The sequence below is a fragment of the Diplotaxodon limnothrissa genome, linkage group LG19 (assembly GCF_057381915.1).
Source record: "Diplotaxodon limnothrissa isolate DT_005_m linkage group LG19, D_limnothrissa_male_GT1.1, whole genome shotgun sequence".
Classification (NCBI taxonomy): Eukaryota; Metazoa; Chordata; class Actinopteri; order Cichliformes; family Cichlidae; genus Diplotaxodon; species Diplotaxodon limnothrissa.
Window position 1 is genome coordinate 26,371,331 of NC_140614.1, and position 26,511 is coordinate 26,397,841.

Consider the following 26,511-nt stretch of genomic DNA (forward strand, 5'->3'; position numbering starts at 1 on the left):
GGAAAAAACTGTCTAAAGTTACAATGCTGATATTGCATTTGGGACAATCCATAGCAGCTTCACAAGAAAGAACATTATGTCACTTAAACATTTCCTTTAGAATACTTCCCAGTCTGAACAGGCTCCTAAGAAGAAAAGAGCTCCATAGCAACAACCATGCACGACATTAATTAAAACACAAAGACCAAGCAGTTCATTCCAATGAGCTTTATTCCATCTAAATACAACAACGTGCTGGTTCTTCCATTAAAACATCTTTTTTCCAACTTTCCTTTCCAAATTTCATTTTCTTTTCATTAACCATCAGACAACGTCTCAACCTTCCAAAACACTTTCTAAACACTAAGAACTGTTACATGTTCACTGCAGTTCCACAAACATCTCTACTACAACTACTATTATGGGGTAATGAATGTAAGTGATTAAATGTGGTTTGATTATAATCAAGACTTAAAGTGAGGAAACGTCTCGTTTCAATTACTCTGTGCACAGGATGGCAACTCCACGCTCGTAGAAGCTGTGAGGATCTTCCTTGGTGGCGATGTCGAAGTCGACGGTGAAGATTAGGTCAGACCGGGTGAAGTTCAGGTACACGGGTAGAGTGACCTGCAGCGAAAGGAAAACACAAAAGGTGAGAAGGACAACTCCATAGCTATATTTCAAAATCTAGCTTTTTAGATCCCAATGGGGCTGGGGTTTTTTTTTTGGGGGGGGGGGGGGTTACCATGTGTCTCTTCTCAGCATTACTCTGCTTGATCCAGCGGAGCTGAGTGAGAGGCAGCTCAGTGGAGATGGAGGTGGACAGAGACAGCTTGTTGTTGGCACAAGTAGCTCCCTGAAGCTTCAGACCTGAGGGTGCAGCAAGCAAGATTGGAACGAGAAAAAGAAATTCATGTCTTAACAACTCACTACATTAGACCACAAATACAGTTAGTAGCATGTTTTAGAGTCCTGCGAACACCTTTTTAGGTTAGATTTCAGTCCAGATTAAACAAAAAAAACATGTTAAATTCATATGGATATGATTTAATTACAACGCTGTCTGTTCAGTCTAAAGGCCGCATTGTTATCTGATTTGTGCAGTGCTTTTGCCGCCAACTAGATCAGATGATATGTGTTAAGTCTAACCTTTGATGCCGAAGCTGCAGGCATCCAGTGAGGCGCCCTGAGCAGTGGTGACGTTAACCTCGAGACACAGCTCTTCCAGGGACCAGCTGTTTGCCTGTGCCACATACTGGCGGGTGGCGGTAATGTAAGCCTCTGGCACAAACAGGCTGCCCAAGCACACATGGATGTTCTGGAAATGATGAGAGGAAGAGACAAGGGAGTAGAAATAAAAAGAAAATGAAAACACATTTTGTTTTCATTTTTAACCAAACTATTTAAGAACCAAAGCTTGTTTGAATGTGTGCACAAACAGTACCTTCAGTTCCTTTGCACCCCCGCTGGCAGCTGCCTGGGAGATCTGCTGCAGCTGTTTGATACGTTCACTGAAGTCTGACACCCACTGGATTACAGTCATGGAGACGGGGACTGTGTACCGACACCAGCTGCGAGGGAGGATTCCTGAACAGACAGGTGTATACCACAGGTATATAAAGTATTCAAACAAATAAACAAATTCATTAAAGTACATCAAATAGTCTGAGTGAAGAACCTTTGACAAGGTCACTGATGAGTGTTCGCAGGTAGTTGGTCTGCTTCTTCTTGCCCTCGCACACTTGTACCACGTCGGACAGATCCTGACGGACCTCCTGAAGCATCTTACCTCCCATTTTCACTTCACGCTCAAAGAACCTGAACAGGGGGTCCTGGTATTTGGACAAAGATAATATTAATGCCAAAACAAAACCATAAATTAGAAGCCAGACAGATGTGCTTTGGTGAAACTGAAAAAGAAAAATTGTTCATTTACTGAAAATCAAACTTTTTAAAGTCCGTTATACCCGATTACCTCACATTTCAGGCACAAAGATTGAAAATCACCCGACGGTGAAACAATTCCTTGGTTATAAATGAAAGAAGGATATTGTCAGCACAAGCCTGCTTGCCAGTCCTCTATTCTCTGTCATTACCTTGATGTTCTCCACTGTGCGTTTGAGAGGATTAACCGTTTGCGGCATGAGCTGCAGCCAGTTGCAGGCGGTGGTGTGGAGGGTCCTCATCCAGGCTGGCTGGGTGTCAGATGTGGATGAAGTGCGCTCCTTCTTCTCAGTCTCGTAGGCAAGGTCATCCTCATCCTCCAACATCTGCATTTTCAGCATCTTACCCATCATGTCAGTGCCTGCGCAGCCCGGCAGAGGGAGTGATTGGGCAAGGAGGGAGGTGGAAGACAAGGCCATGGTGGGATGTAGGAAGGGAAGAAGAAATTAATCACAGAAAAGAAACAAACACCTTACCTCAAGGATGGGTTAAAGGGTTTGTTTTATCAAAAATAAAAAAAATAAAAATAGGACTACACTGGGTCAGACAAAATACACAAGGCTTCAGGCAATAATTCCAACACATGTAACCTTAAACGAAATTGCCAAGTGGATAACGATCCACATTTCTGAATGACTGGATCTGTAAAAGAAATCAGCACAACCCCAAAAAAATAAATAAATAATAAAAGGGGCGGGTTTTAAGGGAGAAAGTTTGTGGTGGAGTGGGGATGAAGGAAGGGGAGACTGGACCATGTGCTCAAGGGATGGATGCTTTGGCAGCCATGACTGTGGAGGTCAGAGAGGGGGAGTGAAAGGATGGGAAGCAGGCATGGTAGGATGTTTGAAGTCCTAATCTGCAGGTGGGACAAGATAACATCTAAGCAAAGCAACATGATGGCTGTGAAATACAGCTGCTGAAGGGTGAGGAGACCCACACCCATCCTTTGGGAAGAAAACCTTTAAAGTAAAATGGCTATGACTACAGCTACGCTGCACATTATAGCTATGCTACAGAAGGTTGCTTCTGAAAACTAACTGGTAAAGAGGGAAGAGAACTGATGGAAGGATGAGAGATGAGGAAAAGGAATGTTCTTAACATGTTTTTTGACACCCGGCACAGTGTTCTGTCCAAAGTAGACGCAAAAAACAACTAAATCTAAGATTTCGACCTCTCACTGCACGGCGACAGCCTGCCAAAGTACGAGTTATGACACTAGAATAGAGAGAGAGTTGGTTAATGAGCTACCCAGTGAGAATATTCAATCTCAACTTGTTAAGTATAAATGGAACACAGATGAAAAACAAGCTGTCGTTCAGTAACAGCAACAACAGCATACCCTGAGTGGTAAGCAGGACCTTCTCTGCATTGCTCGGTAATCCGAGCCAAGATGGCGTCTGAGTGTCAGGAAGCATCTCCACCCAGTGCATGAACTCCTCACGTCTGTAACAAATCAAAATGATCAGACGCTTAACAGAGAATGTTTATCAGAGAACAACAAAAGCTAAAACTTATCAGATACTGACCGAATGCCATCAGGCATCTTGATGTCCTTGTGTCCGTCAACTTTGAGAGCCAGTTTGAACTCGCTGTCAAAGCTTCCCTTGGTGAAGATGCGGTCCAGGAAGGTGTTGAGCAGCCGCTGGTCAAACTCGTTGTCGATCCGACCGCCATAGATTGACTGGGCCATCAAGGTTTTCAGAGCTGCCCAGGGGATCTTGTCTGGAGCGATGTTCTGACGACCCTGTGTGTGCATGAGTGTAACGATTGGAGTGGAGCAAGGTCATATTATTTAAAACTGACCATTATCTAATAGATTTAGGCAACAGCTACAAGGAGGAAAGGATTAGTCATACAAAAACTAGAAAACATTTAAAGTGTTAATTCTCCAACCTTAGCAGTGTCATCCAGCCAGGTGTCAACCGTGTCACAAGCAGAACGGAGGTCAGACTCTCCAAACTCGTATTTCTTGGACCAGCCCAGTGGTGCGTAACGCAGGCGCTCCTGGATGACCGCATGGAACCAAGCAAGCAGGAAGTAGAGACGCGCACGTTCGTTGGGGGCCTGCGTGGATATGGGACAACATGATTTACATGGAGAATGTTTGGACAGCACTGATCGTTTATTCTTCACATTTGTGTATGTCCATTATGTTACCTTGCACATGCGAGCCACTGGGATGCTGCTGAAAGTTCTCAGCATGTTAGCCTTGACGCCGGGAGGAGGCTCAAACACAAAGATACGGCCAGCACGAAGCAGATTCACTGGCACCTGGTGGTAAAACACAGCGGCATGAAAAACAGGAAGTAGTGAAAACTGACAATGAATTAATCCAAGTCTAAATGACAAATCTAATGAATGATGTGATATACCTTGGGGTTGATCTCCATTGTGAGGAACAGCCTGAAGCTGGCATGAGGCTGCATAGAGTGAAGTTTTTTCTCCAGCTGCATCAGCCACCCAGGGGCCAGATGGACGTTCTCCAGCATCACCCACCTGCAGGACAAGGAACAGTCAGGATATCAGTACAAGAACACAAACTGTACAGTCTCACAAACACAAAGAAACCACATTAGTCACCTGCCAGACTTGACAGCAGTATTGATGTCTCTGTCAGCCTTATTGAAACCTTCAGCAGAACCTGTGGAAAACATCAGTAAGCAGTTATTTACAATATCCTCAAAATTTCTCATTAAGCACTTGATCTACATTACTGGTAAACCAAAAGTTACGTTTATTTCCTTCTTACCGATAGAAATTGAGGTGATTTGTTTGTTCTGCTCAGCAGCCAGATCTCTGACAAGCCCACTGGCATCATAACCTGGCACAGAACACATCAGCACTGGAGTGCTGGGCTTCACCTACAGACACAAAAAAATAAGAATTATCAGCAAGAGTGACAATGGGAAGGTCATTGATCTGAAATAAATAAGTGATCATTACCTCACTGTCGATGATATTAGCTAGATCAAGAGGCTGCTCAATGATGCTCATGAATGTGTCTCCCAGCACCTTTGATACAAAAATGTGTGACATGGCCAGGAGACGGTCGGGACGGAAGGCCTGAATCAGCAGGAGCTGGTGCAGAGCTTGGCCAATGGTAGCTGAACATATAATGGACAGTTCAGGCAGATATAATTTATACAAATATATACACTGTAGTGTGTTTGTTTTGTTTTTTGCTTGGCCTTAATGTTTGTACACAATGTATATACTCACTGGACTGCTTCTCCTCTGACCACAGGTATGGAACAGCCAGCTCTGGAGTGTTGCTCTCAATCCACATGAAGAATTGCTGAAGTAACAAGCAAAACAAATGATTACTAATAGAGTTTCTAAGAGTCAAACTACAAACTACCCATCGGCCTACCATTACTCACCTCGTCAGCCTCGACTTTTTCAACCAAGTCTTTGAAAGCTGGCAGGCGGCTGAGTCGAACCATGGCCTCACTCTGCTCAGCGGTCAGACCTTTCACCTTGGGAAGTGGTGTGCCTGTCAGTACGATCTCCTTACCACGTAAGAAGTGCTGGAACTCTGGATCATATGGCAGCTCACTGGAAAAAAGGAGAAAATAAATAAGTAACGGTGCTTCATGCAGTATGCCATGACTGCTTGTGCTCCATTAGTGTAACTCAGGTGTTCTCTTACCTGGTCATGCCCTTTATGCTGATCTTAGCCAGCAGCATGGCAAATGTAATGTGGTCCTGGTGCAGCATACCTCTGGCAACCCTGTTGAACGCCACCTAATGCCACACAAATCACATATAAAGCTCATGACTGTTACATTCACCCCCCCAAAACAACCCTTATTCATAGGAGTTATGTTATAAACCTGGAAAAGATCCTTGGTGATGACAGCAAGCCTCTGTGAATGATCACTAATGTTCTTGAGGTTGGCGTTCTCATACAGCACTGTGTGATACGTGTCCAAGAAGAAGTGAAGAGAGTACTGGTAGAGGAAGTGCATCTGAAGGGAGAACATTTGCTCAGTTTATTTCTGAGTTCCTATCTCTGTGTGCATTGATGTTACAGCAATTTTGAGAAAAGAAGACAATACTACCAACAGTACTAGTTTAAAGAGCAAATGAGATGTGCCCAGACCTGGTTCAGAGCCTCCATAGTAAAGTAGATGCTGCTGCAGGCAGAGGACAGAGACAGGTACTGCTGTGACACGGCCTCCACCTCAGCCATGATGATATCAGTCTCCTCCACCTTCCTAGTCACCTCAGCTGCCTCCTTCTTCAGATTCTCCAGTGTGGTGATGATGGTGTCATCATCAAGGATGCGACCCTTAACCTCATTGAGGGCCTGCAGCAGAGATTTCTCCAGCTGACGAAGACGCAGCTGGAACTCGCCTGAAAGACAGTCATAATATAAGAGTTGAATCATTAAAATTTCACCAATCTCTTTTCCCACCACCTGTGTCTTATCATTTTATCACAGAATCTCAATGTTTCTGTCTCACCCTGCAGTTTAAGGAGGTCTGAGCGTTTCTCATCCACGTCAGGTCTCTCAGCCTTTAGGACCTCGTTGAGACACTGGCTCTGAAGGCTGCTGCGTGTCACAGTGAAGTTGACAAAGGTAACACGAGAGCACAAGTCTGGTGGGAACTCAACCTGCAGACACAAGAGACCATAACAATGCAGATAAACACTTTTGTATAACTGTTTTGTTTTGTACTTTTTAAACAAAGCAAATAACAATGTTAGTTGATCAATACTGATACAATAAACAGTGCCCTTACCGTTGGGTCTCGGGTAGAGAGGAAGATGACAAACGAAGGTGACAGATCAATGTCCTGGTCTCCAAGGGTGATGAGAACACGCCCTCCAGTCCTGCGGACCTCTCTGTTCAGCACTGGGTTTAGGATGGGGTCGTAGCTTTCTACGTCCTTTGGAAATAAATATTTCAAATTTAATCTCCCTTGAGATTAAAATCTATTTTCCAAGTTGTTTTTTATTACACCCCCCCCCCCCCCCCCCCCAAAAACTCTAAACAAACTAGTCCTTTGATTATGGCAGCTTTAAGAAAATTATCAAGCAGCAAGCACACAAGGAAAACACTGGCAGTTGGAGAAGGTAGCTCTTACCTGAACCAGCAGTGGGTTTCCAAAACGCAGAGCACTCTCCAAGTTCTTCCTAAAGGCATCATCCAGGAAGCTGGTTCTTGTGATCTTGCGGTCTTTGTACTCATTCATGATGAACTCTGTGGCTTGGCCTGATGGATCGATTATTAGTGGGTACCTAATAAGAGATAAAGAAAGATCAAAGATGTTTAGAAGTAAGTTCAACTGAACACACAGCCTAAAGGAGATAGGTGAGGTTTGCGGACCTGTTGAACCGTTTGAGCATGATGGCATTTTCAGTACAGAGGTCATCAGCTGGGAGAGAGTTTGCTTGCCAGCGGAGCCTCTCATCTGCATTGGACAGGTACTCAGTTCTAGCAATATCTGTGCGGAACTGCAGGAGAAAATCAAGTCAGTGAGCACCTTGAAATTTGATCTATTGACAGCACTCTTGCTGGTGACTATGGTTTATATTAGTAATCACAATGAGGCTGACATTTGGAGACGTGTTGATCAAAAATGACTGGACATGTGGACTGGAGTAGGAAATACCTGAATGTTGGCCTGCTGCAGGTGATGAGACCATGTAGTGAACAGGTTCTGCCTCATCTGTTGTTCAAAGTAGCCGGCATATGTGATGAATGCTGCAGAAAGCAGACAGTCTCCTGCGATGGTGGACATCTGGTTCTTGAACGTCTCACTGGTCTTCTCCCAGCGGTCTCTCTCTGCTGACAGACTCTTCAGCAGGGCTGTGCTGCGGTTCACCTGGGAGTAAAGAACATAAGAAATGAGATTTTTTTTTCCTCCAAGAAACTTCTGTTTAGTCCTGAACAGATGATCTGAACAGAACCAGGCATGTTTTATGGACAATTACCTTTGCCTCGACTGCTGCCAGATCAGCCTTGATGGCCTGGGCCTCAGAGATAAGGACAGCGTATTCCTCCTTGTACCGAGCAATGCTGGCCTCCAAGTCTCTGATCATCTGCTCCACCTCTTCTGCCTTCGTCTTATTGTCCGTGGCATCATCCTCAAGCTTCTGCAGCTCATTACGCAGAGGCTCCACTCGCTTCAGCATGTCAGCATAATTAAGCTAGAGGAGTGGTAGAAGTGTACATTAGACGAAAACCCTCATTACCCAGTTATAGTCCTTATTTTCATATTGTTCAGGCTTCTCTACCTGAGCAATCGCCCATTTCACCATGGGTCCACAGGCCAATGATGCCCTATTCACTTGGTCATAGTTGTAGCTTGGGTTGGAGAGATAGTTCTTCTTCATCTTCTCACGGATGGAGTCGCTGGAAATCGTTGAAATAGTCCAAGGAGTTACAATACAGCAGCACTCTGTGCAGTCAATAATCATTGAGAAAATCAAACTTGTGGAACAGTGTGGAGGATTATTTTGAATTGGGTTTGGAGGTGGGGATGGGAACAATTTCTACCAATTTCTGGCTGCAAGAAATCACAAGCACAGTAGTTTTTACCATCAGCTTATTCTTAGATTTAAAACCAGCCGATTACACTTTGTTCCAGTAGATTAACACTGATTGCTAATCACAGGTGCCACTTGTACTGATTAAATGGCATTTGTGCTTCCATTAGAAAACAAAAACAAAACACACTGACACATATACCTCATTTCCTCAGAGGAAAAGTTGACTATGCTGCTGATGAAATTATCCCTGATAATAACTTGTCTGATTTTTTTCCAGTCATTTGTCTCCTCGCCCAGCATAAGGCAGATAGACTCCAGGGCCAGTTTGACTGCAGCTGGGGGGTTGGTCATAGCCCGTACTTCTACTAGGTGCTGCCGCTTAATAGAACTCACGGCTAGTTAAGTGAAAGGAGGAATGTGTTTGCAAGATACAAATAGTAGTGTTTGGGGGGGGGGAAGAATTTGGAAAGAGGTTCAGGGGGGCAAAGACAGAAAAACATGAAGGAGGGGGAGAGAGGGAGACAGAAGGGGAAATTTTTAGTAAACAATTATAAACAAAGATTCTCTCATGTCACCTGATCTCTTCAGCAGAGAAGTTAACAATGGTGGGGATGAAGTTCTCCCTCATGATGATGGAACGGATCTGCTTCCAGTCCGTTGTGCTCTCTCCCAGGAGCAAACAAATAGACTCCAGAGCAAGCTTCACCGCTGCGGGTGGATTGGCCATGGAACGCACCTCCACCAGGTGCTGCTTCTTAATGGACTTAACAGCTATCAACATCAGGTGAGCAAGGATGAGGTTTTATGATGAGGGAAGGGGGCATGATGATGGGAGGATGTAAGCAGAAGATGTTAACAAAGTCTACATAACAATTCAAGTGCTGTTGTACTGGTTTTGCTGGTTTTATGACATCAAATGACTGAAAGAATAATCTTAAATTAATTTTTTTTTTTAAAGACACTGATGAATAAATGAACAAGAATCACTGTACCATTCTGAGCCTCAATAACAGCTGGCTCCACTTGGTCCAAATCCTGTTTGACGCTCAGCTGTTTGTCCTTAATCACCTCCTGCTGCTTGTACACAGCTTCCTGAATCTCCTGGCTCATCACCTTGAATCACAATGACAGAGTAAATAAATTAAAATCTTAAACACTTAAACACGTAATTGCAGGCCTAAGCAACAATGTCTAAAGTCTTTAAAAACTAGTCATTTCAAAGTTCAGCCTTCCTACCTTTTTCTTCTCGGCCTCCTGCTGGTCTTTCACCATCTTCTTCAGCTTGTCATTGGCAGCAGCATTCTTTGCCTCCAACTCCTGGCTCTTAATTCTCAGGTCACGACGAAGTTCCTCCACCTGTGAAAGGAGACAAACACAAGCACTTCTAACAAGCTGACAAAATTTTCATTAGAGAAACTAATCTGATGGCTTTTTAAGATTTCATGAAACGAAAAGGCTACTTCACCTGATCCACAGTCTCCTTGATCTTGCGGAGACCAACGTTGAGGTGCATCTGCTGCTCCTCCAACTCGCTGCGTTTCTCATTGAACAGGTTGGCATACTGATTGATGAAGTCAAGGTAGTGACGAGGAGTAATGGCCATTGTGTGACCGCCACGCTTGGCCAGACGGTTGTTTGCCTGAAAGAAATTAAAAGTATTATTTATGTACGTCTCAGTAAATTTTACAATCATTTGTATCCAAGAACGTTTGCAAATTTGCAACTGCTGTTGAAATAACAATAAAGTAGCTCATTTGCTGGAAACAGCTCTACCTGATGAAGTGTCTGATGTACAAACACACAGCCATTGACGATAGCTTCTCGGTGAGATGGTGGCTGGGGCAGTTTGTCGTAGACGATGGGCATGTAGTCTGGCACTTTGTAGTTGGGCTTCTCCAGATCCATCTTGCTGGTGAACTCCTTACCCACCTGATATAGGGCCTCTGTGGACCAGTCTCCAAACCAGTTCAACACACACCTGACGCAGAGGAATGTTTTCAGTAAACACGGAAACTCAGTGCAGTTTTCTTTTTCCTCACATTTATTACAATCATCCACTCTAAGTGTCTGTACCTGTTGAACAGGGCAGGAGATGTGGCAGCTCTGTCCTTCAGGCCCTCTGATGAGGGGTTCATGGTGAAAACCACGTGAAGGTTTCTGATAACCTGGCTGGTGAACCACTTGTACAGCTCCTCATGTGTGTCAAGCATCAGACCCTCTTTCTGGGCTCCTTCCTTACACTGAGTCATCAAGGTGGCATACTCATCTCCCTCAAACAGCCCAGGAACCTATTAAAAAAAAAAGAAGAAAAAAAAAGAAGGGTAACATTAACACAATAAAAGCCAGAAAACAATGGACATACATTAACCTCAGAAAACTAGGGGCGGTGTTGTCTTTACACTCAAATGAATAAAGCACCACAAATAAGAAACTAGCTGTAAGTTACCTCTCCATTGGCCAGAAGTGTGTTCATTCTCTCAAGGAAACCAGAATCCAGCACATTGGACTCATCCATGATGAAGGCGATCTTCTCGTTCTTACAACCTGAGCGACGCAGCACAGTACGCAGGTCTTCATCAAAGTCCTCCCCAGTGTATTTCCTGTGTACCTGAAAACACAAAAACACGCTCAACAATCCATGCAAAAGGCAGGGAAATGTTCTATGACTACAAATCACTTGTATCTACCTTAATCTGGTAGACGCTCAATCCGTTCATCCAGGCTACAAAGCGGGACAGCGTGGTCTTTCCTGCTCCACTCACACCAATTAACAGTAGATGTCCCTGAGGCTGACGGAAGATTCTAACAAAGGATAAAGATTTTAAAAATGTAATCCAAAATTAATATTTATTTTTGTCATTTATAATTAAAGTAACACTGAGATGACAACGCTCAGAAGCCTTTACTCACCGGTCAATTCTGAGGACGTGGTCCAGAACCTCATTAAAGAGCACCAGAGGAACATCCAGCTCCTCCTCATAGAAGACCTTCAGACGGGCCTTCACGTAGTCTCTCAGTTCCTCCTGTTCCACTGGGATGTAATCCTACATACACAAAAACACAAACTCAGTAAAATTCTTACTAGAGCCATTAATGATGAAGTCAATTCTTACAACTCTTTAGTAACTTAACAGCAGCAGGATCAGAGTTTGGCCATCATATTTGAGTACATATGGCCACATATGTACCTTGGAGAGCCAGTTACTGTAGAGGATAGGCCTGTTGAGAGCCTTCTCCTTATCAATGTTGGGGAAGTGTTTGAGAGCGACCGTGTCAATGTTTTCATCTGTCCACCTTCTCTCTTCATCACCTACAAGCCTGAATGACACAATCAGATATGATCACATTTTAAACGTTACTATCAAAAATGTTACACTTTATAGCTGATGCAGAGCAAGCACAACTAGCCTCACATCAGTGAGCACCCACCTATCCTGGAAGAGACGAAGGGCTTCGTGGGCCCAGATGCGGATGAGCCCTTCTACAGGAAGAGTCTCAAGTGGCCGCAGGGCCTCGAAGATACCCCTCACCCAGCGGGTCATCTCTCTGGGAGAGTAGATGTAGTGGGGTTGTGTGTCCTGGGTGAAGCGCTCCTGAAGTGGAAAAAAGAATAATATTCAATATTTTTATTTATATGGAAAAAAAAAGTCTCCAATAAAACATGCATATTAAGAGAAATGTAATCATCTTTACCTGAGACATGGTGTAGAACTCAACCATAGCGGCTGTAAGAGGTTCAGCGTAGGTTCGCAGAGAGGGGATAAGGCGCAGCATGGCACGGTTAAAGGTTCCATAAATCTGGGTAAGGGAGGCTGGGCCTGGATAGTCCACATACACCACAGGGACGTGACGCAGGAACCTAGAAAGATTATGTGGTAATATGACCACTGTTAGAGCCTGCCTTTTGCATTAAACATTAATTATACTACAGTTCTAATCAGATGTTCAGTCTGAGAGCTGTACCTGTGTGTGAGAGGCTTTCTGCCAGGGTCAGTGGGAGGATTACAGGCTCCAACAAATTGAATCCTCTCCAGTTTGACCCAAGTCTGGTCTGAGGTGCGGTAGAAGCCTCCGTGTTCCACCATCTGCACAGACATAGGATCCCAATTTGATGCAGCAATGACTTAAATGAAGTGCTTAGACATACTTAAAAGTACAAAGGGCTTAACACAGAATCATTTTGTCATACCTGTCTGATGAAAGAGATAACTCTCTGTGTGCCGTACTTGTCCATGTCTGGCAGATTGATCTCGTCGCAGAACAACACCAGCCACTTCCCCAGCTGGACAGGGGCGAGGACCACACCATTTGGAGTCCGCCGGTATTCGCAGTAGTGGTCAAACGTCTTCAGCAGCAGTTCTGGTGTGGTGGCACTGGAGAAGTTCAAACCAACAACCTGGTAGAAAGCAGCAGTAGACATTTTAGCTATTAGATGGGAACAGCTTAGTTACAACAATAATGCCAATATCTGATTAGAACTGATTGTGAATATTTCAAAGATCAGGCAATTAACGTGAAAATGATTTCATAGCCCAGTACCTCCATATCAGGCAAAGCCCTGAGGGCACTGAACAGGGTCATGGTCTTTCCAGAGCCAGGTGGTCCACACAGCACCAGTGGTTTGTGCTCGGCCAGCCATGTGTAAAGCAAAGCTTCATGGCGAACAGTGTCCAGGGTAGGAACAACAACATCTGGGGATGCCACCTTGTGGGTTTCCACTTCAATCTGGGGCACTTTGCCCTGCCAGGATTGCCACTCCCCTGAGATGCACACCTAAACACAAATAAAAACATAATAATTAATCTCTAAAAAAGTGGATATAGGGAATTAATAGCAGCAGCAACTCTTTGACAAAGAAAGGATGTACCTCATAATCAATGATGGGAACATTGGGTGCAGTGGGAAGTGGCACAGTGGTGATGCGACGGATATACTCCCCAAGCTCTGCCCTCATCTTCAACCTTCCATCACCAGAGAAGGACCAGAGCACAGCGTAGATCAAATACCTCTGCAAAGAAATTCCATGAAAACAATTAGTTTTAGGAAAGCACAGTAATCATGTTGATGCAACACCTCAGCATTTATACTTCTTTCATTACAGAGCAAGAAAAAGGAGAACATTACCTGCATGTACTTCTCCAGCTGATCAATGGGCATGGGGAAGTCGGGGTGGTTGTTGTTGTACAGAGCCACATTACGGCAGGCCTGGTGCAACATTGAGAACAATGAGCCCAAACATCGCATGCGGGTGAAATCCATGATGTGTTCCATCTTCGAGGCATGCTCCAAGGCCTTGATCACGAGGCCAGTGGAGGTAAAGTACGGCTGAAGGGCCGATGCAGCATCTCGCTGGATCTAGTTTAAAGCAGAAAGTGGGGACAGCATTAGTGTGTTTTTTATTTGTTTGTTTTTAAATACAGCATGTGTTCTTCTCTAGATTTACCTGCAGCATTGGTGACGCAGCCTCGTCCTCATCCTCTGTGCCTTTCCTCTTCCGCTGAGCTTCATCCTCTCCCTCGTCCAATGGGATGCTGCGAATGCGAGCCAGGAAGTTGTTGAAGATCATGTCAGTGCTGAGAACATCCTCACTGAACCAGACCATACCACACCGGGACACAGTGGCTAGGGTGGCATACTTCAGATCCTGCACTTCAAACATCACACGCACCTGGACAGAAAAAGAATAATTTGGGTTGAATACTTAATGAAGTCTCCAGGACAGACTTCATTAAGAAAAGAGAAAAATAAATTTGTGTATAAACTGCCATGCTCTTACATTTGGTGGCAAGCTGAGACGTTCTCCATTGGGCAGGGTGAGCAGCTTGTTGTCATCCAGAACAGAGTTCAGATTTTCAACCCACTCTGGGTCAACGTCGCCATCAAAGATGATCCACTGACGCTTCTGTAGTTCACCTCGGACATTGTCAATGATCCTGAAATTGAAAGAAATCGTTCATTTAAAGATTAAAAAGAAATTAATTACAACAATTAGACTAGCTTGGAAGATGTGTAATTACTCAATTATTACAGAACTCACTTCCTGAGGATGTGTGTGAACAAGCCATCAGTCCATTCACGAGTGTTGGGGTCCAGGGTTCCGTACAGGTGGTCTTTGCTGATGGCCTTGGGATCGATAATGTGGGCCACGCCCTCCACACCCTCCAACCTTTCCAGGGCCTTGAGCAGCACCCTCCATGCCATGGTCTTCCCACTTCCTGAAGGTCCCACCATCATCAAACCGTGGTTGATCTGTGTGATCTGGTACAGCTGGAGCACCTGGAAAAGGTTGAACGACAAGTTAAATGTCAGTATATATGAATCTTATAACAGGAAAATGTTTAAAGCCCATTGAACTAAAGTATATCAGTTCCACTCAGCTTCATACCTTCTCTACCCACATGCTGCCTACATCGTCCCCATCTCCATAAGTGAGGTACATCTCTCCGCAGACCTTCTTCAGCTCCTCCCTCAGAGCAGTCATCTCTCCCCTATGGTACTGAACTCCAGGGAAGACGTCCGACAGCAGGCTGAACAGCAGAGGGATGTCTTCTGCCACCAGCTTGGGAACCATGGTCTCACACACACTCTGGATCAGGATCTAAAACAAAAAAAAAAAAAAAAAAAAAAAAAATGACAGACTGAATAAAACAACTCATTTTCTAAAATAAGTTTGTTATACTTGCAAAAACTCTGCCCTGAATAAACATGACCTCCATGTCCAAGAGTCTACTTTACATACCTCCTGTTCTGGAAGGTTCTCTGCAATCTCATTCTCATCAACATCCTCTCCACGCTCAAGCTTCTCTCTCTTGATTTTCTGGATTCGCTCACGCTTGACATTGCCAGCACTGATCAGCACGCTCTTGAGTGCTCGGAGACCGAAGTCGTAATGGCTCTGGGAGGAGAGCTGCTCGTCGCACAGTCTTTAAAGAAGCAAAAGATTAAGTTGTCATACCTCTGACTTAAAGTCCTGTCAAAGTTACTAACTAAAACAATACATACTTGAAGAAGGGCACAATCTTTTTGGCAAGGGTCTCAGCTGTTCGGAAACCTTGAGAGTAGAGCATGACCTGTGCAATGAGCTGGCGGTCAGGCTTGGTCATGGCCAAGCTACGGAAGAGCTTCTTCAGATTGTCAGGCAGGTTGGAACGGCCAGCATAGCCAGGGTTCATGGTGATGAAGATGGCCATGTCTGGGCTCACCTTGACCTGCTTGTTCAGGAGCTCTGTAGTGATAGGTACGCCTAGGAAAGTGACCAAAAGGAAAAAGGAAAAAAGACTTACTTATAATACACTCCCCTGGAAAAACCTAATCACTGGTGATGAATATAGTGGCATATTCTGGTGATATTTTTCCTCAGCAGCATGAAGTGTTGAAGAATATTTGCTTTGCTGCGTTTTATTCTCACAAATGTCTAAGTCTGGATATTTCTCATTAAAAGGACAGCCATCTTTCACAAATACTATGCATACTTCTGTCTCTGTTGGGGTTGCTGTGCTCCCTCAAGGCGACCTGGATGTACTGGACCTGCTGGGAGACGGCCGACAGCATTCTCTCTTCCAGACGGTTGAACTCATCGAAGCAGCCCCAGGCTCCTACCTGGCACAGACCCACGAAGATACGGCCCATTGCCTGAAGGAGAAAACGAAAAATGGTCACTGAATTAATAAGCAATAACAGAGCACAGTGTTTAATCTCTGATGGTATGCTGGTGTCCTGTTATAAAATTGCTAAAATGATAAATTTACCTGGAAGTCAAAAGTCTCATCACAGTTGAAGACCAGGACAAAGCGTCCAAGCTGGTGACCGAGGGCTTTCACTGATTCAGTCTTCCCAGTGCCAGCAGGACCTAGATAAAGGACAAATTCAGTCAAGGTTGGGGGGTTGTTTCCCTCTTTGCCATGTTGTAAAACAAAAAGTTAAATAGTAGTTCCATACCAAATGGAGATCCACCAAGGCGAGCCTCCAGGGCCTGGGTCATGGTGAGATAGCAACGGTCAGTCAGTGGGGTCTGAACAAGCTTGTCCTGGACACCCAGGTACTCAAAGCCATAGTTGAACTTGGCATTAGCCATCTGAATGGACAGCTGCTGCAGGACATCTGTCTGCTTGGGATCAAAGTAGAAGCGCATCTGGCTGAGCCACTCAAAGGACTTGGGGTTGTCGATCTTGTTCTTGATCAGAGTCCTGGTTACATCACGCTGGTGCACCAGCTCTGTGATCTAAGAATGGAGAGCGAAATGGATTTTAGACAATTTTTATCCAACAACAATTTTTCACAAATATCAAAAAAAAAAAAAAAAAAAAGTCCAAACTCACCAGGTGCTCCAGTTTCCTCCTGCGGATTGGAGGCTGCTCCATCAGCACAGTGTCAGCCAACACGTTGAGTGTGGCTTCCACATTCGACAGAACTCCCTGCAGTGGCGTCATGTCCCCACCACCAGAGATGGTGGTCAAGGCAGACTCGATGTTCTCAGACCAGGCAATCTGGGCGGACAGGACCACCAGCTGGGCCTGTGAAACGAGAATAAAGATAAGGCGACATTAACACAGTTCCAGATTTCAAGAGTGTATCGAAATTAAAACAGTATGGAATTAATTATTTAAATCCCAACCTGGTAGCGATCAATCCAGTTGATGTATTGGCTCAGGTCAATGGCTGTGCCCTTGTTAAAAGTAGTGACCTCTGTGACAGACTCTGCCAGCAGTTTGGCCAAGGTCACCCTCATCTCCTTCTCCACCAGTGTCAGCCACTCATTTATCTTCGGGTGCTCTGTGATGGAGACTGGTGTCTTGTAGATAATCTCTTCACCCTCACGTGATGAGATTCCCAGCACCTCAGTGTTGTCCTCATTGAGGAGGATGCTGGAGACACCAGCAAACATCTTTTTGAAGTGCTTCTGGAGTTTGGCCACGTTCTTGCTGTTGCCAATTATCTCAAGCAGGTCCTCGTCTCCCACAAAGTAGAACCTGCCAACAAGAAAGTAATTGATCAAATCATTGTATTAATAAATGCATTCAAAATATCCGATACACTCTTTCACTTTTAAAATACATTTGAAGACATGTTACACATTCCTCCTTCTGTTTGCTCAGCTTTAGTATGCCCTTCATACCTGGGGAATGAGGATCTTTCTCTCTCCAGGTATTCGCCAAGGGCTTTCTGGATTTTTCCAAGAAGATCAGCCAGTCGCTCCAGGGACCTCTGCACTCCCTGTATGTTCAGGACATCCATCACCAGAGGAGACTTTGTCACCTTCTTCATCAGTGCCAAGAACTCAGTGCTGATACTGGAAAAAGACAGAGACAGATTACACAAGAAGTTAGTAGAAAATATTTTTATGGAAGGAAATGGGGACTAAACATGAGTGCGCCAAATAAATCAGGTTATGATTCTTAAAGTTTACTTATATTTTTTTTACTTATATTTTTTTAATATTTTTAAAATGCTGACACGATTTGGCAGCATTTAGAAAGACTTACCTCTGGAATCTCTGAGTTTCTACAGGCAGAAGATGTTTGATGTCAGCACTGCCTGTAAAGATACCTTCCAGATAGACCCAGCGACGCTGCACATCAATCCAGACATCAAACAGAGCCATGATTCGATTCAGCTTGTCTTCCCAGCTCAGGGCATCTTCTTCAAACACCTGGGAGAAAACGGAAAGAAAAACACGGTACTGATGTATGCCATCCTGACTGGCTGAAATATAAAGGAAAAAAAAAAAAAAAAAAAAAAGCTCAACTGCCACCTTAATAAACTAAACGTATAGTTCTGTTTACCTTGTAGTAAGGAGACAACTTCATGGCGGACACACTGTTGATATGTTCTTTGACCTTGTTGAAGAGGTCATCCCAACCTCTAATCAGACGGCACTTGTTCTGGTAGTTCACCAGGTCGAGCTCGTAGGAGTTCCACACTTCACGGATCTGAAAACCAAAAGAAGCATAAGTACAATTATAGCATAACAAACCACAGAGCTATTTCTAATGATGTAGGCTATAACTGCCCATCTCTTGCAAATCTTCTTTACCTGTTTCAGGAACTCCTCCAAAGCCATTTCTCCCTGGGCTACCAGAAGAACATCCTTCACCACCATCTCATTCTTCTGCAAATCCACATCCCAAATCTGTCCAAGAGTCAGCTCTGACAGGACCCAGTTCACATGCAAGCGCTTCATCAGCTGCTTCCAGTGGCGGTCCTTCAGAGCCTCTGATTTAAGCTCAATCACCAACATGTTGACCTGGAGTGAAAAGGAAACCACAGGAAATGTAAAATGTAAATTTGTCGTGTAAGTTAGAACTTTTGATTAGTTTGAGTGAAACTAGTTTACTGACCTTCAAGTAACCTTTAAGCATCCTCTGTACGTACTCGTATGAAGCATACTGCCTCAGCCTTGCTTGGAAGTTCTTCAGCTGGTTCAGAAGTGCATCAAGACTCTGACGGAGCTACATGTACAAATAAATCAACTAATGTTATATTCTGTGAAGAATTTAAGGATCATACAGAACGGCACAGGGATTTAATCTAAATGTTTGCTCTGCTTTTGGTACCTTGCGTGGTTGTACAGAAACCCATGGCTGCTCTTTCATTTGGTCAATCTGCTCCCAGATCTTCGACAGTTCAGACCACACCTCTTTCAGGTCATGCAGCTCCTCCAGCGCCACCTACAGGTCACCACAAAGACAGAAATGGTTCAAAATGTTCAGTTAATGGTTTAATTTTTAGTTTATGGATAATGAAATGCAGCCAGAAAACATAATGAATGAATTTTACATTTATCATTTTGTAATTTAACCATTTATGTAAATGTGCGCTGGCATTACCTGCACTCTCTCCTCACTGCCACTGAGCAGACCAGTATCAGTAAGCTCCAGGGCCTCTTTGGCACGGGCACACTTCTCCCTTTCAACCTTCAGACGACCAAAGTTGCCTTCATAGATGGTCAGAGACTGAAGGGCCTCTTCAGGACGCAGGTTACCCTAAGGGAACAGATCAGACATTTAAAAAAAAAAAAAAAAAAATGTAAGTCAAATTTATCTGCCATTTCTTTATAACTAAGGCATCATGAAGTTATGCATCTAAAAATATTAACTACATCTAGCATTAAATGTGCTATAAATAGAAAACTAAATTTATTAAGATAAATATTTCTTACAGCAACTGGTTTGGTCTTCTCCCAGTCATTAAGCAAGTCAGTGGTGCGGTTTTCCACAGCTTTGTCCTCTTGGACAATCTTCATCTGCAGGTTGGCCACCTGCTGCTGGATAGCGGTGTCCTTGCGCTTCATTATGTCACTGAACGCACCCCATTCGCCTTCAATGTTGTCAATGTAGAGCCAAGAAGGAGGGAACTGAAATCTCTGCTTCTCCAGCAAACGCTGTCCGTTACGGAATAACTACGGGTAAAAAGGAGGGAGATTGTGATTAGAAAATGATTTTAATTTAACCGATTTTAAAAACAAAAAACATAGTTTGGAGTACTTACATCCACATTTTTCTCAAACTGTTTGATCTTTCGCTTCAGAGTCTGGACATATGTTATGAAGTTGACAGCATCTGAAGTACTAGCCGTGTCCACAGAATGTTGTTCGAGATCTTGACGGGACTGATGAGGAACAGCAAAGCATGAGTCATCTGTCCTGAATAACTATTACCCTGTGTGAAAGTGATCCATCCAACTATGTTGGTAAAACCATACGTTACCTTGGAGATCTGAGCGTGGAAGTCCTGCATGTTCTGTCCCAGCATCTGACCAAACTTGCTGAGAACCTCCTTGTGCCAGGAGTCATACTTCAAGTTCACCTTAGACTGGACCTGTTATCAGATAGAAATATGAAAATTTAATGTATAGCCAACACATGGGGGTTCTGGATTGTCAAAAATACAACTGCACGAAACAAATAAGGGAAATTTTAATGTGGAAATGTATTTCTCCTCCTCCTACTTAAACACAACACTGCGAACCATCAGTCATTACTACCTTGCCATAGTCGATGACCACTGGTCCAAACTCTTTTCGAGTCTCAGCATTGTCAAAGGTTCCCCTAGCTTTGCGGATCTGGACCAGCAGGGCTTGCCACTTTGTGAGGTCTTCACCAAGACGGTTGTAAATGTTTTCAGCTTGCATGTCCCACAAGCACTGGTACTGCAGCCAAACCTGAACAGCAGTAACAAAAATAAAGCATATAAACAGTGAAATAACCACAAATGTATATCCTGTATGTCCGAAGAGTCATAAAAGCTAAAGACAAACAATAAAAAAAATAAATAATCAATAGCTATCAATTTGTAAGGTAATGTTTTATTTTAAAATAGGTGCCCCTTACCTTAACATACTGCTCCACCTCATTGACGATGTCTTCCACAGCATTGTAGGCCTCCTCTAAGGCCGCAGGTCCATCAGGCATCCTTGTGAGGGCATTACGGTAGAACTTTTCCTCCTCTGAAAGCTCGTAGTGAACACCCACCTAACAAGGAGGGACAGAGTGGCTTAAATAAAAACAGTACAAAGTACAATAGGCCAAACCATCAAATATCATTCCTGCCTGAGTAAAATAAAGACATTTTGTCTAAAAAGTGGTTTTACACTACATGATTACCTACACCAGATATTCACCAGTGCAAACAACAACTGTTTTAAGATGGCTACCTGGTATCTCTGACTCTGGATCCTGGGCAGAGAAAGTATAACCATCTTCCAAGCAAACATCTCCTGGTAGAGCTTGTAGCGACAGTCTTCAATTGGTGGGTTCAAGTAGATCACCTGGTTAGTGATCCTCAGCTCATGGACCACATTCTAAGAATAAAGAAATAATAATAAAACAGCAAGCTGTGCTTAGATGTTCATGGTTTTCCAAGATGTTAAAAGAAGTGTATCAACATTTGAAAAGCGTGACAAAGCAACACAGTACCACTTCACAACTCTCACCTTGATTTTGGGCTCCCCTCCTGGTTTGTGGCTGACTTGTGGAGCCTCTGTGTCCATGTCCACATCAGCTTTGTCTTCTACCTGGCCACGGAGGACCTGAGTCCAAGCCTTAAGACCAGCCTGAAGACGCACTCCCAGGATACGCTCAATCTAAAAGAACATCCATTTTAATAACATAGCAACAAGCACCCTATAAAACAAAACAAAGGTTCAACTATACACCAAAACATTCCAAGTATTTCTATTACTTTATATTCGTTACAGAACAATATGTAACTTTCAGTACAGACCTCAATGTCAAGCTTGTTGACCCAGATGGGCAAATTGGAATAAGAATGGAGGTTAAGGTCATCCACAGCTTTCTGCACACGGTTCAGGATGTCGGAGAAGGTCTTGTGGTCAAACATGCAGGTCTCCAGAGAACGAACCTCCAAGTCAATCTTCTCTTCAATCAGTAAGAGGTCGTCCACCTGAAAAACAATAAGACAAAATTGTTTGATACAACTTGTCATTTAAAAGTTAAATGACAGTTTGGAGTCTGTGTTCGTGCATATCTGTAACATCTATTTCACACAGACCTTCTCCTGGAAGTTGAAGACCGTCTCAGCTAGTCTCTGAACATAGGGATCCAGCTTGTAAGACTCCCAGACGAGAGTAATGCCCTCAGTTATGAGAACCTGAACCTCTTTCTTAAGTCCAGCAACCAGCAGGGAGATGGAGGACCGCTCCTCTACTTTCTCACAAGTACGCTCGTAGGTGCGAACGCTCTCGATCAATGAGATGGCAAATGGGTACAGCTGATTAGCTTGGTGGGCCTTGTTGACAATGGCCAAAGGAACACGGAAACTCAGCCACTTGAGGTTGCGGACCTCTTTGGAGAGGGTGATGATCTCAGGAAGAAAGTTGACTTTAAGCTTAAGCATGTTTCCTCCCCTTCCACGGGCCCGGGTACTTTCAATGGTGAAGATCCGACCAGACACACCAAGGTTACGCTGCTGAACCTGATTTAGAAAAGAAAGGGATAACAAATATTTTGAATTTGCAATTAGCCCAAAACAAAGGAAGCAATATGTAAGAATTACAATCTAATATTCTTCCAAATGTCTGAATCGGTGTTGAATAAAATACCTTCCGGGCCCAGTCATCAAATATCTCTTGAGTGTTGAGTTTAGCCCGGAAACTATCTCCATCCTGCTTCAGCTTCAGCCCTTCCACATGGTTCTCCCAGCCTTTTCCCAGAACATCTTCAACCCTCTTCATGTACGCAGTCAGCTGACGGTCTATCTGCTTGGCCCAGATGATGGAGCCAGACACCGGAGGCAGGTCCCGGACATGACTCATCTTACAGGCCTGGCTCTGAGGATACTGCACTTTGAACTTGTCGTGCAGCGATTCGATGTCATCTTTCACACGCTGGATGAGCTGTGTCTGATACTCCCGGATGGCACCACGGATGTGGGGGCGCACGAAGAGAGCATTGAAGCGGGAGAAGATGCGGAACATCTCATTGGCATTCTTGGCAGTACCCAGCTGATCACGCAGGCGGGCCGTGATACGGGTCTCCACGCGGTCAATGCGCTCATCATAACGTTTCATGGCGGCTTCCCAGGCCTCCGTGCCCTCCTTGGACACATCCAGGCCATCAACCTCTTTCACATTCTCATATGCCAGGTTGACCTCCTCAATAGCATTGGCATCAGCAGCATCAAAGAGAACTCCAGCCACCTTCATATCTTGAGGTTCAACTGTCTCTCCAGGGGCATGCTGAGGCACTGCAGATACCTTAAAAAAAACAAAAAAACAACAACAACAGAAGAATAACATTAAATCTCTTAGTCAAGATGTGATTTAAAAAAAAAAAAAAAAAAAAAAAAAAAAAAAAAACACTATTTAAAGGTTTACCTGAGGCCTCAGCACACGGACGATGACAGCCCTCAGCTGCTCATGCTGCCTTCTGAAACGCCTCATGTGGTCCAGTCGGGACTGAAGTTTCCTATGAGCAGGGCTCAAACGCCACACCATCTTCAGGTTCTCCTCTCTCTTCCTCTTCACGATGTCCCTAAGAAGCACCTGCAGTTTCTCATACTCATCCTCCCAAGTCTGGAACACCTCGAAGCAAGCCACCATCACCTGCACAGAGAAGCGTAAGGGCATTCAGGAAAATGTATAATACTGTGAGTGGCCAAGGTGTGTGTGTTTGTGTGTAATTGTGGGTGTTATTTTATGCTGGAGACAAAAAAAAAAAAAACCACACCAACCTTTTCAAATTCCTCATAGGCTACATGCATGAGCTTCCTGGTACCCAACACCTTGAGCAGCTGGGAGCTCAGGTCCCTGGAGATGGCCTCTACTAGGCGTAGTGCTCTCTGGATGGGATACTTTGTGTTCCTGATCTTTTTCAGGTGAGTAAATATGGCCATTAGAGCCTGGCGGATCTTATCAAGCTCTGAGGCAGAAAGCAGGTCATTAAGAGGGAAGTCTTTCATCAGAGGATTGTAGTCATTGACCGTTTCCACTGCCTGTTTCAAACCTGCAGGAAGAAGTAGAGGAGAAGTGAACATTTACTCGCGCTTTTCTAAATGCAAACATGTGTTGAGCCAGCCAAGTAAAAACAGCAAAGTTATAACTTACCAGTGTCTGTATCAAAACTGACAGTAGCATGGAAACGTTTCCCGTGTTTCAGGATGTCCAGAGTGAGAAGAACCTCTGGGCTCTCTCTCTTCTCTTGGATCCTGTTAAGGGCTCTCTCCAGATTCAGCCAGAAACTAATTTCCTGCAAGGCTGTGCCCGAGGCCGGGTCACGATCGAGCTTAGTCACCTAGAAGGGCGCGAGCAATGATGATAGCAACCATAAATCAAGGGTTTTTTATTAGAGAGGTTTTTTTTTTTTCCAAAGACTGGTTTTGCTTTGTTATATACTTCCATCATGGACTTTTAAATTGGGACAAATATATAGAAATTCCTCTTACCTTTTGGATCTCCCTGATCCAGCGGTTAACTCCAGATTGCAGCTGGTTCAGGAAAGTAGGATCTTCCACCTTGTCGCCAAAGTCAGTGACTTTGGGCTTCTCCCCACGCTCATAGCACTGCTTGGCGATATTTGTGATGATGGGGTGGATGAGCAGGCTGATTTCAGGAATCTCAATATTTTGCTGCAGGTGGAGAAGGCCCATCTCCAGCTCAGCAATCTTCTTCTCGACAGAGGGGGCCATTTTATCCCCATCTCTAGAAAGTTGTAACAGATAACAATGTTACAATGTTTTTTCCTTCCATTACATTTCCATCCATTACAATTCAATGCAAGTTCAGGATTTAGTTTATTTAAGGAAGGCTTTGCAAAGTAACATTACCTGTCGGCTTTCCCAGACTCACGAATGTAGGACTTGAAGAAAGGTGCGACAGCATTGCTGATGAAAGAGTGAAGCGTCTCGTAGGGAGAATCCTCGCTCAAAGTCAGCACTCGCACTTGGGTTGATATCGGTTTGTCTGCATCAATGACGCCTGTCCTCTTGATCAAAGCCAAGCTACAGAGTAAAGAAAAGGTGAATGTATTCATCCAGAATAGCCAGAATTTAAATAACTGAAGGATCATATGCAGTATTACTTTTTCCAGTGCATTATTTACCTGTTGGACTTGATCCCATAGTGGATGTCAATGTTAACATTATAAGTGATGCACTCTTTCTCCTCCTCACTTTCATCTCCGACCTCCTCTGTGAGGAAACAAATACATATATTAATTAACTAAACAGATGACCCATCATTGAATGTGTGCATCAGGTTCTTCATACTAGGTGTAAAACAAGGTCAAAGTAGCACATTAATACCTTGTCTATGTCAATATGAGGACACCAAAGTGCAAATAGTCTTGCTTTATTACATTTCCATTTGCCTCATGTACAATAAGGTAGGGCATGTGACTGCTTTTATTTTTAAATTATTTCAAACTATTTAAAGACATGCATGATTGACTCCTTAAGGCCAGTGAAGTTGCAATGCAGCTAAAAAAGAATTAAACTATTTGGACTCTAGATAGATGTGCACAATGAGAAATGCTGCAGCAGATGATGGTGCAGCTATTCATGTCCACACCCTCCCTTACAAGTGATGAGTGGGCTGCATTGCAGTATCAGTATTATTAATGCAAAACCGCGAATAGGCCGGGGAAGTGACTCTTTGGGCTAGGAATCCAAAACCTCCAGGCTAAGACTGGTCATGTGTGGTATCAAAGGATCAAGATTCAGCACAGATATAGTAGGAAAGCAGCTCAGAAGCTGAGGATTAATTTGCCTGGGGAAACTGAAGATAATGTGTTTATTGACACAAGCTGGTTCACATGATAAAATGACTTACAGCTATGACAAAGGAGCCATTCTCTTTGAATTCCTATAATTATGCTTCATGTTTTTATTATGACTGTGTATCTGTCTCGTTATTTGTGCACCAGGCCTCAACGTGATATGCATATATAATAGCTTTATATAAATGCAGAAGGAACACAAAAATAACGGAGTTACGTCAACATACAGCTCCATTTTTTTATTGTTGTGATTGATTGTTTTATCGTCCCCACCCAGTGCGGCGCAGTTATCTTAGTAAGTAGATGGACAGCTTTAGCGACATCTGTTAATATCGTTGTAAAAGCAGCAGTTAACGATGAGTTTCCAAACTATTTGGCAGGTGGTTAACAAGAAAAGCTAATTTGCAAAGACGCCGACTTTATTCTAAAGTAACTGGGTGAACAAACAGTGTTGCTATTAAAATCATATTTGTGAGCTAGTCGAGTTCTCTGACGTACCTTTCAGAGCGCTTCTCTCGACCAGGATGGTGTGAATCTGGGGATCGGCCAGGAATTTTCTCATTTGCTCCACGGAGCTTTTCTCTTCTAGGGCGGTTTCCAGCGAGGCCGGGGCCTCTCCGCCATCTTCCAAAAGCAGCGGTACCAGCTTCCGAATGTGCTTCTGCAGCACCGAGGTATCAGCCACCGTCTGAACGGCCGACACCTCCATAGTGCCGGAGTTTTCCTCCGTCCCCCCGCCGTCGGACATCCTTCTAAGAGCGTCAACGACGACTAGGTGTTGTGTGAAAGTGAACAAAGAAAAAAGGATGACGGTAACAAGCTGACTGAAGCTTCTACCAGCGGGTCATAGGTTGACTGAC

At 44.0% G+C, this 26,511-nt stretch overlaps 1 protein-coding gene across 2 annotated transcripts; it reads right to left on the minus strand.

Annotated features, from left to right (window-relative positions):
- Positions 1–203: 203 nt before the first annotated feature.
- dync1h1 (dynein, cytoplasmic 1, heavy chain 1) lies at positions 204–26,511 on the minus strand. Of its 2 annotated transcripts, none has more exons than XM_085343391.1 (78): positions 26,150–26,511; positions 24,977–25,064; positions 24,702–24,875; positions 24,321–24,576; positions 23,983–24,169; positions 23,610–23,881; positions 23,254–23,481; positions 22,480–23,133; positions 21,930–22,352; positions 21,642–21,821; positions 21,352–21,501; positions 21,073–21,219; positions 20,750–20,890; positions 20,404–20,580; positions 20,127–20,237; positions 19,909–20,028; positions 19,580–19,819; positions 19,248–19,403; positions 18,975–19,088; positions 18,759–18,869; positions 18,455–18,664; positions 18,204–18,350; positions 17,904–18,070; positions 17,537–17,710; positions 17,036–17,390; positions 16,740–16,934; positions 16,360–16,642; positions 16,170–16,270; positions 15,894–16,053; positions 15,424–15,664; positions 15,161–15,344; positions 14,807–15,019; positions 14,459–14,697; positions 14,198–14,354; positions 13,865–14,089; positions 13,546–13,776; positions 13,289–13,429; positions 12,961–13,194; positions 12,611–12,817; positions 12,385–12,506; positions 12,115–12,280; positions 11,851–12,014; positions 11,610–11,739; positions 11,332–11,465; positions 11,109–11,223; positions 10,868–11,029; positions 10,495–10,709; positions 10,195–10,399; positions 9,887–10,060; positions 9,658–9,777; positions 9,414–9,534; positions 8,621–8,816; positions 8,167–8,284; positions 7,864–8,079; positions 7,542–7,754; positions 7,256–7,383; positions 7,014–7,167; positions 6,669–6,815; positions 6,390–6,540; positions 6,026–6,279; positions 5,757–5,891; positions 5,573–5,667; positions 5,304–5,478; positions 5,143–5,218; positions 4,867–5,027; positions 4,673–4,784; positions 4,504–4,564; positions 4,296–4,419; positions 4,081–4,194; positions 3,817–3,987; positions 3,450–3,667; positions 3,263–3,366; positions 2,076–2,284; positions 1,658–1,811; positions 1,424–1,566; positions 1,129–1,297; positions 725–849; positions 204–606 (listed from the first exon to the last, which is right to left on the minus strand). In XM_085343391.1, the coding sequence occupies exons 1-78, from the start codon at positions 26,397–26,399 to the stop codon at positions 478–480; spliced, it is 13,923 nt and encodes a 4,640-aa protein (XP_085199517.1). In that variant the 5' UTR covers positions 26,400–26,511; the 3' UTR covers positions 204–477. The 2 variants fall into 2 exon arrangements, with proteins under 2 accessions (XP_085199517.1, XP_085199516.1); XM_085343390.1 differs by lacking the exon at positions 8,621–8,816 and adding an exon at positions 8,997–9,192.

Bases quoted from the DNA above. Each gene is read 5' to 3' on its own strand.
- dync1h1 (XM_085343391.1), bottom strand. From the start codon at position 26,399: ATGTCCGACGGCGGGGGGACGGAGGAAAACTCCGGCACTATGGAGGTG. The intron at 19,404-19,579 runs GTAAGAAATATT...CTGTTCCCTTAG, and splicing joins AGAAGACCAAACCAGTTGCT to GGTAACCTGCGTCCTGAAGA. The intron at 6,816-7,013 runs GTAAGAGCTACC...TTATTTCCAAAG, and splicing joins GAAACCCACTGCTGGTTCAG to GACGTAGAAAGCTACGACCC.